General features: G+C 41.2%; 1 protein-coding gene across 2 annotated transcripts in view; it reads right to left on the minus strand.

The window, feature by feature from the left end:
• BMPER (BMP binding endothelial regulator) overlaps positions 1-14,511 on the minus strand; it is a 220,073-nt gene that overhangs the window by 75,707 nt on the left and 129,855 nt on the right. For both annotated transcript variants that reach the window (XM_081079765.1, XM_081079766.1), the window contains exons 10-11: positions 14,380-14,484; positions 10,586-10,631 (exon numbers count right to left, since the gene is read on the minus strand). In XM_081079765.1, coding sequence (XP_080935891.1) covers positions 10,586-10,631; positions 14,380-14,484 — 151 coding nt within the window. The remainder of the gene's footprint in view (positions 1-10,585; positions 10,632-14,379; positions 14,485-14,511) is intronic.

Consider the following 14,511-nt stretch of genomic DNA (forward strand, 5'->3'; position numbering starts at 1 on the left):
ATAAATCTAAGCCCTAAAACCATGGCTACCATCCTCGGCCTCCCCGGCTGAGCTCTGTGCTTCCCCACTGCTCACCTTCACTCCTGTAGTGGCATGTGCTGCCCCACACCTCCCAGTTCACTGCACAGAGATCCTTCAGTTCCCAGGTTCAACACTAATTCCCACAGTAATTTCCAGGAGGCCTCAGCCGAAGTCACTTTCCTTTCCGCTGAATCCCTAAAGCAAAACTGACCACACAACTCAGGGTTTTCTGGGACAGCCTTAGTTTCAAATGCCTTGCCCTATAGATATACTGTGTTTTTCAGTTTGAGGATTAAAAATGTAGGCACCAAACCCATAGCGTGCATATGATAAATCAATTTCTATTCTAGCGTATAGTTATAACATATCCTTAACTCCTAAACCAGGCCTTAAATTCCTTACATGCAAATTTTGTTTATACTTCTCAGTGCCTGGCACACGGCCTTATAGGTTGAAGTATATCTACATATATCATCTACATCTGCCAATATATACCTATAGATATAGATATAGATAGACATATAGATATAGATATATATACGCAAACATGAAGGGTCGGACAATTAAGTTCACAGACTTTCTGTGTTCGTGTGTGTGTGTGTGTGTGTGTGTGTGCATTTATTTTTGCATTACTCACAATAATGCCTGGTATAACACATATTAGTTATCAATAAATATTTGTTGAGTGAATGGGCTAATTAATTAAAGAAGACATTTTAGTGGAAAACAAAGTATCCACACTGAACTCACTAAAGTAGATAAGTGTAATGACTGGCATATGGCAAGTAATCAACAGAATTTTGTTTAATCGATTAATTAATTGCATAATTAGCGCTCTCAAAAAAGGAACTAAGGCCGCAATTGTAATTAAGGGTACTAATCAGCTGATCTGGAGACGGAGAGAGGATCCTGTACAATCCGAGCAGGACTAATGTTATCACAGGGGTCTTTACAAGTGAAAGAGGAAGGCAGGAGAGTGCATGTCTCCGTGATGTGGCACGAGAAGGACTCAACTCGCCGTTGAAGTGGAAGGAGGCCTCAAATCAAAAAATGTGAGCAGCCTCTAGAAGCATGACAAGGCAAGGAAGCAGACTCTAGACTACAGTCCTGCCCGCACCTTGATTTGGCCCATTGAGATCCATTTCTGACTTCTCACCTCCAGAACTTGTAAGATAATAAATGGGTATCCTTTCAAGCCATGAAGTTTGTAGTACTTTGGTACAGCAGCAAGAGGAAACTAATAAACTTAGCAAATGCCAAGGGGACTCGTCTAAAGTCACGAGTCTGTGTCAGGCACCATGCCAGATGCTTTCTATATTTTCACTATCTCCTTCAGTCCTCACTACTTCTCCACACACTGTATGTTATTAACTTCTTAGCAACAAATTTGGAGAGGGTGCCATGTTGCCCAGGGTCTCTCAGCCAATACCGGTAGAGATACAGTCCAACTCCGTCTCTGCAGCTCTCAGGCCAGTGCCTCCCCCCGATGACCTGATGCTTCCACTTACCCTTGGACCACAGCATCCTGTGCGGTTTGGTTGTTAGCTAGGAGGGAGCACAGAGCTCTTTGGGGACCTGAAGAAATAAATGTGTAGACACTCTTCCCTCCAAATGCATGAGTATATCCACTGAAATGTAGAGGTTCATCCTGTCCCGAGACTGATCGCTAACCTCCTAGGAGTCCATGAACTGCAGGTAAAGAACACCTATCTGGAAGTTAATGATGAAGTATATGTATGTGGTTTTCTTATTTAACATGTGCATATTGCATCCCCTGAACTACATTACAAGTTCCTAAACTCAGGGTCTGTATGAGCTTTATATCCATGTTCTCCAGAGTATCTTCCAGGATGCTGGAAACTCACCAAATGTTCATACAAAGTTGTTATAGAAGGTGCTTTTTTTTTTTTGCACTCTCATCATCCAAGCTCAGACTTTAAAATGCCAGCTTTCTTTAAACTAGAAATAGTTATTTATCAATTAAAAGATCTGTGCACCTGAGCTGAAGAGATGAGTTTCACAGCTCCAAGGTCACTGAGCTCTGGCTGGGAAACCACCTTAGAGCTCGCAGACATCCTGTGTTTTGGAAAGAGTCCTGGGTTTGAATCTCAGTGTTGCCACTTACTGACTACAAAACCACACACCAACCCCTACAGAACCTCCGTTTTTTCACCTATGAGATGGGTCTACGAACAACAACCTTGAAGGGTGGTTATAAAGATAAAGGTGACATTGCAAACGTGCTGAGAACATAACAGAAGCTCAGAGACTAGTCATTATGGGTTTTATTATTAAAATGCTACGCAAATCCAGCAAACAGATACCCACTGCTGGCAAAAATAGGGCTTGATAAGACTGTAACATACATGTAAAACGCAGATTTGTTGAAATTTAAGTTTATCCATAAAACATGGATTCGGGGCTAGCATGGAATAAGCCTTTGAGGCCAAAAGAAGAATGTCAATAAAGTCATAGATACAGAAAAGAACACAGCTTGCACAAGATCGAGAGACCAATCTGACAGGAGGGTAGGATTGCTTCAGGAGATGTGAGAACCCAAGTTGTCTAAATGGCCTGAGATTTATTGCCAACCTGAGAAGTTTAAATGTATTGCAAAGACCCTACATTTCTTAACGTGTTTCCTATGAAACATCAATCCTGCTTGCAACTCTGCCAAAGTAAGTAGAAATAAAAAAAAAAAAAAAACAGCTCTGCAGCTCAAATTAGTTTGAGAGGGTCTCCATAGCCCATCACCCTCCTGAGAGTTTATCCTGCATGTGGGCATGTAAAGAGCTCTGAGAATCCTGTGGTAAGGAAACCTACTTAAGTTTACTTGACCCGGCATTTCCTGAATGTATTCAATCATAGAACCTTGTTTTGAAGATAATACTCGGTACTACCATTTTATAAAACAAATGTTGGGCATCTCTGCAAGAGACCAGTGAAGGAAGCTGTTATAGGTTCTTGTGAAAGCCAAGTTTAGGTTCTGACAGCAGTATGCAGAAAAGGCTGAAGGGGAAAAGACAGAGGTTAGTTGCAAGCAATAGGATGAGGGTCTGGCTGCCGTGCAAAGGGGAAGAATATCATTTATTAGAAAAACAAAACCAACACAAAGAGACAATAATCAGACTTGATGACTGATCAACAACATGAGAGAGAAATGCCAAAAGTACGAGAAATAACATTAAGGCTCAAAACCTGTGCAGCTGGGAAAATGGGGGTGCCAGAATTCAGTCAACAGACAGGGGTTGTAAACAGCCATTAAACCCTCCCTCCAATTCCCAACACAGATAATTTGGGGAACCAAAGGTAGCAACTGCTAATAAAATTCAAGCATAGTACTCTGAAAGACTTGAAATACATTCTCCAAAAAAATTAGAAGCTGACATCTGCCATATTAGCATCTTATCAAGAAGTCATATGTTAGGGACCTCGAAGTTCCAACAAATCTAAAACCAGAATGAGAGAAGACTACAGAAGGGGCACGGTGAAGGCAGAGCTGTGCACTCATAGGATGAAAAGGCGAGATATCAAAGCAGAAGAGATACGTGTACTAAGAAGGGATATGAAAAGACAGCAGAGGAATGGAGCAGTGGTTGGGGACAGAGAGCATTAACCAAGCAGAGGACCATGAGAAGGCGAAAGAATGATAATACTGATGAATATGAACTTCACACCCAAGGGAGCTATGGAGCACAGCTAACGAACCCTCTCTCCTAACACCCAGGGAAGGTTAGGAACTCAAGTATTACAACCCAAGAGTCTGAAGAGGTTAAGTGACCTCATAAACATAGGTAAAGTTTTAAAAGGTGAGCAAATACAGCTGCTTTCAAATAGAAGTCCCCAGTCATGTATAGAGAAATTGGCAAACTTCACATATATATGAAGGCAAACCTCCAAAATGAATAAAAAAATGGAGTCAATAGAGAACATAAAACAGTGTTTAAAAGTTTGGGCTTTGGAGTCTCACAGGCCTGGGTATTAGCTGACCGGGGTATTACCCTACGTAATTTCTCAGACCTTCAGGTCTCTCACGGATAACATGGGGATAACAATAGCTTCTGCTTCATGGATCACTGAGAGAATTAAAGGAGAATGTATGGAGAGCATTTGTCACAATGCCTGATGTAGACTTACATTCAATAAATCATTGCTGGTAATAGGAGCAATTGTAGTGGCAGCAGAAGTAGTAATTGTTGTTCTTATTTTGCTCACAGGAGATGTGACCTCCAGAGAAGAATAAATCTGCCTCAGCTTGCCATACAGTAACATGTACTGTATTATGCAGTATTTCCCACAAAGTGCACGTTTCAGTTTCAGAGTTTGGGGTTTGTAACCCCTGTTTGTTTTCTCACTTAGCTGTATTTTAGTTGTACTCTTTTTAAAGGGTTGTGGTCACTAGCTCCTTCAGTCAAAACTGGGTTCCTGCATCTTTTTTAACATTCAAGATGACAGCCTTAGATGAAGTGCACTAGATGTCTAATAATAAATTAATATATTTCTTTATATACAGAGCATATTTTCCAAAATTAGGCAAGAAAGTCATTTTTAATTGAATGCTTCAAAAACGGAACATCTATATTAAAAATAATTTTCCCAAGCAAAGACCCAGGGTAGCCATATGATATTACAGAATAAATACGAGACTAGCAGGTTGAAAAATAATAATAATAAATTTTTTAAAAGCAGGGTCTCATCTCAGTATTTCCAGTTACTGCTACTGAGAGCTTCACTTCCCCACCTACGAATTGGAAGATTTGACCTCACAGTTGAGGTCCATTCATTTAGGCAATTCGATGATGCTAAAATAGTGAAGAGCTTGACTGACAGACTAACTTTACTTTTTCTTATTCCTTGTGGAAATTATACACAAGTAATTTAAGTTTAAAAGGATACATATTTTAATATTGTAAGTAAGAAAATTTGGGGAGATCATCACTTACCATTGGAAATACCTCAACCCTGAGTTGCCAGGAGGAAAAAAAAATACCTGGAAAAATGAGTAGACATGGAAAACCAAGAGAGTTTGAATTGTAGGTGAGTGCTGAGCATACCAGCTACGACTGCTCTGTGTCTGAACAGCAAGGTGGAGGTGTCACCAGGTAGAGGGAAGCCTGGGCATTTCAGTCTACATTTCTTCCCAGGTGGGGTCGGGTGGAGGGAAATGCTATTAAATTGGAAGCTCCTCCTAACATCCTTCTCCAATCTCCAATCCCTACCAGTTGTAAAAGCCCCCCAGACCTTCTCTTCCTTTCCTAACTGCAATTGGTTATCAAAGGGTACAAAGTGACAAAGAAGCCAATGGGAGAAATTCCAGCCGGGGCAATGGGGCCAGACTTCCTTGAAGGAATCCAGGCTCCACTACTTACCTGAGGCAACCTCTTAACTGCTAAGAATGCTGTGAGGATCAAGTAAGAACGAATGAGATACTTTCCCACCCCTCAATGTCAGTGTTTAGACACATAGTAGATGCCAAGTAAATATTAGCTGCTGCTGCTTCTGCTGTTGTTATCATTGCCATTATTGTTATTTGATGCTGGTGATAATGATTGTTAACTAAAATAAACAGTCAGAACTTACGGAGTAGTATCACCCTGTAAGAACCGACAATCAGGGGTGGATAAAAGACAACCCTTAATAACGTCAGTCTCCTCCTTCAACTTCATACCAATCCACAGCCAGAAAAAAATTAAAGGAACAATATCCCTTCGGACAGACCAGCAAATAAAACAGAAAACAAACTGCTTTCCTCATATGCCTTCCGAAGCCCCTCCTGCCTGTGTGGGATTTCTAACCATCACGTGGGGAACAGTTGGGTTTGATTTGCCACCCCTGTCTGGTTGGGCCTCAGGAGAAGTGATGACCCCAATGCCAGATGCTCATGCAGAAAGTTCAGTGGCCACTCAGCTTAACACCTCCTTGGCAGGGCTAAAGTCAACACCACCAATTCTTATTCTGCAAGCATCTTCAGCCGGTTTCAAATTTCCTTGCTTTCCTGCGTTAAGGACAGACTCTTGGTGTTAAGGGGCCTGGAGCTGCTCACAGTCTCAGAGGCCAAGAAACCTTGCTCAAACACAGAATTACTCATTTGCAGAACCTCTGTCAGTGGAGAGTTCTCATACAATGGGCCCCAAGGTCACTGTTTGATGAAATCGTTCTATTTCCCCCTCCCACAGCTACTCCTTTATTGGAGCCCAGAGACTAAACCACCCAGGGCAATTCCATAGTGCCTGGGGTGGGTACACGGGTGGGCAGGAGCCTTCTTGGAGAGCAGGCACAGCAGCCCCACGTACAGCTGGAAACTCACCCTTGGGGGGTTAGAGAGGTCACCTGGCAACTGTGAGCCTCCTTGCACCCAGACCTGCCGGAATCTGATATTTCCTGTTACTTGTGGGACGTGTAGTTGAGGTTATTCCAATTAAATGCACATCTGTGCTCAGTATAGCCTGCCCACCTCTGTGTTACGTAATCGTGAACTTTCGTTTGGGGTTTGGATTCTGATGGTTAGGACTAATACAGTTACAGGCACAGCTTAATGAATCTGAGACCTGGGGTTGGGCATGCACAGCAGGGCTGCCTCTGGCTGCCTCTGGTCGTGGAGACGGTTAAGAGATTAGATTCTCTCTCTCTCTCTCTCTCTCTCTCTCTCTTCCTCCCTCCCTCTCTCTGTCCCTCCCTGTCTATTTCTCTCTCTGTCTCTCTCTCTCTATATATACACACACACACACACCTCTTATCAGTGAAAAGTTTGCCTCTAAGTATTATTTCCATGTCTGAAAACAGACATTCTTCCAGCAAAGAATTTATCTGATTCTAGTCTCTGTTGGGTGGTCAGGTCAAGATTCCACCTCCTGTTTGCCAGCACTCAGTAAAATAATATTTCACATAAACCAAGTGCTACATACACGACAGACGGTGGCTTTCTTGGCACCTAACTTGCGGTCCCCTGACGCTCAGCCCAGGCACAGCAGGACTTACTCTAGGCTAGAGCTCACACTTTGGCAAGAAATAGCACCTGCACAAAAGCTTTATAAAGTTTGTTTAACTCACTTGCAATTTTTATTTTAAACAATTCACCCAAACCACATTTAATTCCTTTCAGTTGAAAAAGGAGAGAGAACATCCCATGTTATTAGAACATAGATAGCAATGCTTTTCATACTTCCTTCAGATCGAATATTAAAAGGATTCATTTTTTTTCTATTTTGATAGAATCATCATTGCCCGTTCAGACCCACCCTATAAAGACTACCTTACTCTGGGGAAGACAATCTGTTAGTGCCTCAATGACTGCTTCTTACCTACAGAATGATACATTAGCCACTGTCCCTGACTATTGCAAAGATAGGCCTATAAAATGTTCTACACATTGAATTTGTCTCCTCTTTACTCTTCCTTTCGGAGTCTGAGACAGCCCCAAACACTACCAGGACAGACTAACCCAGTCAATAAGGCAGGGATGTCGTGGGATTTTAGAAACAGACAATGCAGTGTCACCACTGCTGACATACATAAGGTGACACTCATTTAACTACTACAGATACTCAAAGTAAGGTTTAGGGTATTACAGCTATGTATTCAATCCATTTTATTTACATTTTATTTATATATGCATGTATATGTGGAATTCAGTATTTATTCCTGCCCTTTTCCATAAAAGGATCGGAAGTAGGGCAAGGCAATGAAAATATAGACCCACATTCAGTTGAATCCAGAGGCTTCTGGTCTGTCATTTTTATACCAGCAGAAGGGCAACCTTGCCTTACTCCCCTGTTTCATCTCACCACTGTGTTAAGAGTAAGTTACTGCTACTAGTACCACAGGTGTTTATTTCTGTATTCACCTATGTCGTTAGCCCTGATTGGAGTACCAGAGGTTCTCAACCAGGAGTGAGTTGGCTCTCTAGAGGACATTTGGCAATGTCTGGAGACATCGGTGATTGTCAAAACCTTGGGGAGAGGAGTGCTCCTGGCATCGAGTTGGTAGAGAGCAGAGATGCTGCTAAATGTCACACAGTGCACAGGACAGCCCCCATGACAGAGAATGACCTGGCCAAAGGATTATAATACTGAGCTTGAAAACTCTGAAGTAATTAATAGGTTATGTATGAGGGTTTGTAATTTTTTTAAAAAAGATGGAAATCAGTCATTTTTCTGGTTTTAGAAACACTAGCTTTAGTTCGTACTTCAGCCTCCATTTGTCTGATCTAGAAACCCATATATCAGAAGAGCTTTCATAATTGATGGAGGGAGAAATAATGAGCCTAAAGGTTTGTTCTGGATCCTGGTTACAATGACAAAGGAATCTCAAATGAGGAGGTCGTCTGGCCATAGCTAAAGGACACCAGAATAAGTCTACATGAATGTGTTATGAAAATCTGGTAATTGCTTAAAAAAATTGGAAGTCATCTCATCTCTGAACTCAATCGGAACAAATAAATTTTGCCGAATAGAATGTGTTTTACAGCACTGATGGAAGAACTGCTGAAAAGAAAGAGTAAACAGATGGAAAAAACACCAAAGGAAATGGAGAAATAGCCATCTGATGATGTCATTTAGAATTGGACCGAGAACCACATGCCTGGGCTCTTCCCACACTGACCTGCTGGTTGCAGGTGCACAGAGTTCCTGTCTCCCGGGTGCCCCTCCAGCTGGGTGGCTTTCTCCCTTGCCGATTGCTCTCTCAGTGAAAGAAGTCATGGGCTCATTCATGCGTTTCACACAATAGAGTATTTCATATGACTGGTTAAAAACTTGGTTTGATTTTGTCATGCCTCTCCTTCTAGTCTTTTCTTTCGTTTTGTTTCCTGATAAGCCATGAGTATTCTAGATATGGAAAGGCTAGCCCCTAATGGATGAAGAAATAATGAGAGGCAGCTTTTCTCTCAACTATCTCAATAATCACTATTTTGGTTCTGATAACATAAAGTCAGGTAATTCCAGATTTAGGCTGTTTCCGTACAAGAGGAGCCACACGTTTCTGTTCAGCTGATAAGCAGTGATCCTTCCTGACAGTGGTGTGATGTGCACACGTACGTAACCTATCTGTGCTCATGCGAATTGGAAGAATTAACTAGAAAATCCACGGGGTTCCTTTGAAGTCTGCCTCTGTTTCAACTAGAAGACACTTTCTAAGGAAATGCAAACAAATCTACTGCCATGGATACAAAAGGAAACCATCAATTTAGACTGGAGTCTGCTAATCCAGAAAGGGCTTAAGCTGGAGGCGGCCTCCACACCATCTGTAAACAAAGTGTCCTCAGAGGGTCCCCGGGAGGATGATTAAATGTAATAGCTTACACACATGTTTTGAAATAAACTGGTGTGTTAATCATAGCTAATTCTTCTTCCTGCATTAATTCCTGGGCTCTACGAAGTCATACTTTGTTGGCCCCCTGGAGTTATTTTATGTACTGTATTATCTTTAAAGTTATTTTATTAAGTATATAACTTAATTTTCATTAATTCAATCAGTACTTTCATCCAGTGTATAATGTATAATTGTTTCACAGCTTTCTATTTCAAAAATTAGTGAGACATACATATACATGTTATATAAAATAAGAGCATGTGTACATATACATATATGTCTATATCTATATATCTATCTACATATATGGGCGTGTACATATATAAAACCTTTGTATTTTTTGTCCAAAATATTTTAGACAAGTGGATTAAACAAACCTGTTCCCACATGAAAGCCGCTTTCAACCATCAGCAAAACCCACTTTTCTAAGCATGACTGGCTCATCAAATACTTTCTAATAGATTTTGTGTCTTTGTTAATCCTACTTATCACAGATCAAAACTAATTTGGCAATGACATTACTAATACTCTCTTTCACTAAAACACTTCAGAAAGCTGTCTCAACACCGTACGAGTTGGGGAAGACACTCAGTTTGCTAATAGACCCAGGCATTTGTCTACATGTTGGGAGGCCATTAAACCTTTTGCTATGTTTTGTGTGTATGATTAGTGGTGCGATCTCAGGCAGCTTTCAGAATAAGCCCTGTGAGAACCTTCAAGAGCTCAGTTAAAAATAATGGGATGGCCAAACCATGGCGAGTCCAATGACCTCTTGTTTTATCTTTGCCAACAGCAAAAATTGGATGTGCCCAGGTGAAATGGTGAAGAGGCGGAAGTGGGGGTGGGGTGAGGGAGGAGGAAGTCAGTGCAGCTGTCTGGCTTTATAATGATAGAAGGAAAAATATCCCTCCTCGATTATGCATAATGTTTGGTTTTACTGGATATCGTTATCTTAGCCACTATGACTGCAAATGTTATTAGAATTAAAATGCACACTAGGTTATCTGGTCCCTCTTAAAAACTCATCAGACCATTTATCTTCCAAATTTCTCAGAGCAACAAGTTCCGATGGAAGCATCTACAACTGAGCTTCTGTTAGAGGATTATAATTCACTCAAAGTGTCTGTAGGGAAGTGGGATAATCCCATGTTACACCTACAGAAACATGTACAGAAAACTCACACTGCTATTTTTCTTGTCACACTCCACAATCAAAACAAGTATTAATAGCACATGTTCAAAGGAATAAACTTACTTTCAGTGCAAATAGGACAGCATCCCTTTCTGTTGAGAATTTTACCCTAATCAAGAGAAAGAAAAAAATAGGAGTTAATGTTAAGAAACAGGGTCTGCTGAGGACAAAACTCTTTTTATTAAATCCAATACCAGATAAACCAATGAAATCAGTCCAAGCTGTACTGGAACTCAATGTCCAGATGGTGATGATGATGGTGAAAGTGAAGTTTCAAGTATCAGGTTCAAAGGCCAGGCAAAGTCATTCAAAGAGCTTTCCTGTTTTCATCCTTTGAGAAATATAATATCTAAAGGACACATTGGTGTGATTTTTCTCACATGGAGGGACGATGGAAACATCTTCCCTGGATTGAACCTTTTCACTGATATCCAAATCTAGCCCTCTAAAGACCAAGTGCATACACACAAACATGGGAATTGTTTATTAGCTTATCAATTCATGTAAGGTCTTCGTTCTGTCTCTGCTTGTTGGAGGGACCCAAACAATAAATTGTAACCCAAGTTTGGGCCTATGGATATGGACAATATCTGTATTACAGATCAAATTCAGTCAGATTTCTCCTTTCAGAAACTGTTATGCAATCAAAGCCAATGAAGCTGAGAGTTTCAAAATGCTGAGTGATTTTCCATTACCTTTCTGGAAATACAGTTTAATTTCCTATAATGCATTTCTTCCCATTTTTTTTTAGTGCATGACATTTAAAGGAGGAAGCATATTCTCAGGGCCCATATCAGAGAATGGCATTGTCTTATCTCTGACTCAATGGTACTCACAGAGAAAAAGAAATGTGGAAAAAGATGAACATTTATGAAGAATTTGCTATGTAAAAAACATCCTACTAGATATTTTCCTTACGTTACTGAACACAGGGTTAGTTGTAAGGATTTAATAAGTTAATACTTAGAATATATCAGAATTTAATTAATATTATGTGTTATTATAATAATTTTTATTAGGATTCACACGAGCCTTATGAGCTGAGTATTTCTCTTTTTATAGGTGAAGAAATTGATGTCATTCTATACAAGGGTGGTAGAACCCAAGTTTGTGTAACCTAAAGGCCATGTTCTTTCCACTCCAGATTTTTGTTCTCCTTGATCTTCCTCTCTAAGAGAATTTAACATTTATTGGGTATCTGCTATACACTAGAAAGAATGTTGTGCATTCTTCATACTTTATCTCATTTATACTTCATAACAACCCTCCAAATGCATGTGTTCCTACACCTATTTATAGGAGACACAGAGGGGTGGTCCAAGACAGATGTCCAGGCCACACAGTTAATATAATGTCCACTGACTCATTCACTACTGGTGAGAGGCATCAAGAATAGATTTAGGTGCTCACAAAAATCATACTGACTCAAAAAATGCTGGTTAATAATTGAAGAACTAGAACTATGTCTGATTCATTTTTACATCAGCTAGACCTAAATGGCTATGACATGAAAGGCTATGACAACTTTGAATAAGATAGAAAAGTCAGTCCCATTCAGCATTCCCATGGCTTGGGGTATCATGACATATTTTCATCGTTTAGAGCTCTCTTCTCAATTTCTATTTAGCCATAAGTCTCCTTTGGCTTCTTGGACTGAAAGCAGTTGAGGCCAAAACCAAATGAGCTTGGCTTAGACAAATGGAATGATAGCCCCAGGGGTTTGGGGTGAGGTGCTCTATCTGAAAGAAGAGCTGTCTACAGCCAAGGCCCCAACAAAACATGACCACGTGACCCCCTGCCTCAGCACATTGGCAGGAACTACCATCAACTTCTTCAGAAAATGAAAGTGGGGCTGGTAATATTGCTAAATTAGGTGGGGAATAAGTCAAGCATTCTCTCTGAAGTCAGGGCTCCTGGGTTACACATAACTAGCTGTGGAACTCTGGACATGTGACCTTATGGTTAAGAAGGGTCTAGTAACAACACCCACGTCAGAGATGTGGTCTCAGCATTAAATGGGGTTAATCTTGTGACTATAGAGAAAGGCTTGGTACATGTCAGCATCCATAAGCTGACAGTGTCATGACAACCCTGTCCCCAATGGAGCCCTCATAGCCCTTCCCACAAAAGGCACTCCTTTGTCTCTGGGGGAGTTGCCAGGGCGGGTAGATAAGGAATCCAACCATAAGATCCTTCTTCAACAAAGCACACAGACTTCTGGAAAAAGAGATGTGCAGTACCTGGGAAGAGAATATGCAGGGATGTGCATCCTTGCTGGTGGGAAAAGAACAGAACAGGGGATACAGGGTGCTTCTTAATTTTTTTTTTAATTTCCCCAGGCAATGCAGGGGAGGGGAAGGAAGTGTTTAACAGGATTTCCATGGTAGAAACAAGCTATCTTCCAAAGCCTTGTGCTGGCCAAGGAGGAGGGAAATTGTGAACTGGAGGAATGGTTGGAAAGATGCCTAGAAACAGAAAGGTGGCCCCCAAGGCAGGAGCTTTGACACGACGAGGAGGGGGTTGGACCAGGGGAAAGACCTGTGACTGAAAGCATGGATGCTCCTGTCCCAAATGTGGTCCGCAAAGAAGAGATACTAATGAGACATTGGTGACATAAAGAGCATTGACCTCCTCACATCAAGACAACGATGAAAACCACCAGCCCCGCCACAAGTGGCAGGACTCATGTAAAGCTGGACTCTCGACCGTGGCCTGCCAAGCTAGTTACTTAAGCCACCAGGTTGGCACAGTGTCCTGTTTTGTCTTGTAGAATAAGGAAGCCCATTATTACTAACATGTGCAGCGAGAGGTCATTAGCAGTGAGGTTTCCCCCAGGACTGGCAGAAATGATGTGATCCTATTTATCCCATTTTCCCAATGAATATTTATAAGCAGACCATGTTCAAGTCTCCGTACTGCATCGCCTTTTTTTTTTCTTTTCCTTTTTTATGGGAGGTTTTCAGTTTTATGTCTGAGGCTTTTTAAAGCAAGACTAATTAGAGCCTTTTTTTTTTCATTTGTTTCTCCCCCCTTTATTTAGTTGTGCAATAGCAACAGCTGTTGTTTTTTTGTGCCTCATTTGGCAGTCAAGCAAATACAGCGATGTTTTGTTTATAATAATAACAGATGTGAATAAAATTAAAGGCTGTGTATAACAGAGAAGGGAGGACATGTCCTGAATATATGGATATATTTTTTCATTCACTGGAAGGTATTGAATAGGTTTGACATTTTCCCAAAACGCATAAAACTTTGAGAGGTTTCAAGTTGCTAAGGTGAATTCATTGAAGCTCATGCTCTAGAAGATAAAGGCTGCTTTATTTGGTGCACTGGAACTGTGGGTTTCTGAAAAGAGATATTTCCATAAGGACACAATTTCTATTTGGGGCTACAATGGAGGCCAGGGTTAAGGAGGGAAAACTTCAGGGAAGGGGTCAGGGGAGCTGCTAGGCAGGAGGAACCCTTTGGGAAATTTATTAATAAACCACTACATATTACTTCGAATGGCTACAGGAAGAAAACTCTGATATGAGAATGAAAGAAGGAAAATGCAAAGGAGGATTATCATGTTCACCAGAAAACCCAGCAAAAGGTACAAGGGAGCAGACTGAACAGGAGTTAGCTACATTAAAACAAAGAACTGGGCAAAGGCACTAAGAAATAGGAGAGTGGGGACAAGAACAAAGCAGGAGCCATTTTCACACACGACTAGCGTCTAGGTGGAGACTGCAGAGAAGAAGGAGCGAGCTTTGCAAAGGGCCTGTGGGTATTTGCAACTTGGATGTTTCAGGGGATCCAGATTCTGTGACCACGTGACCCAAGATGCTGAGGTAAGTTAACCTCCATCCCACACGTACCTGAGGACAGCTGCTGATGGGAACGCACTGCTTCTTGCGACACTCTGTTTTGCCTTTCACACAAGCACAGATGGTGCAGTTGAATGAGGACCACATCTCTCCATCCTAGTGAAGAGAGCACAGAGTTCTGCT

The sequence above is a fragment of the Rhinolophus hipposideros genome (assembly GCF_964194185.1).
Source record: "Rhinolophus hipposideros genome assembly, chromosome: 18".
Taxonomy (NCBI): domain Eukaryota; kingdom Metazoa; phylum Chordata; class Mammalia; order Chiroptera; family Rhinolophidae; genus Rhinolophus; species Rhinolophus hipposideros.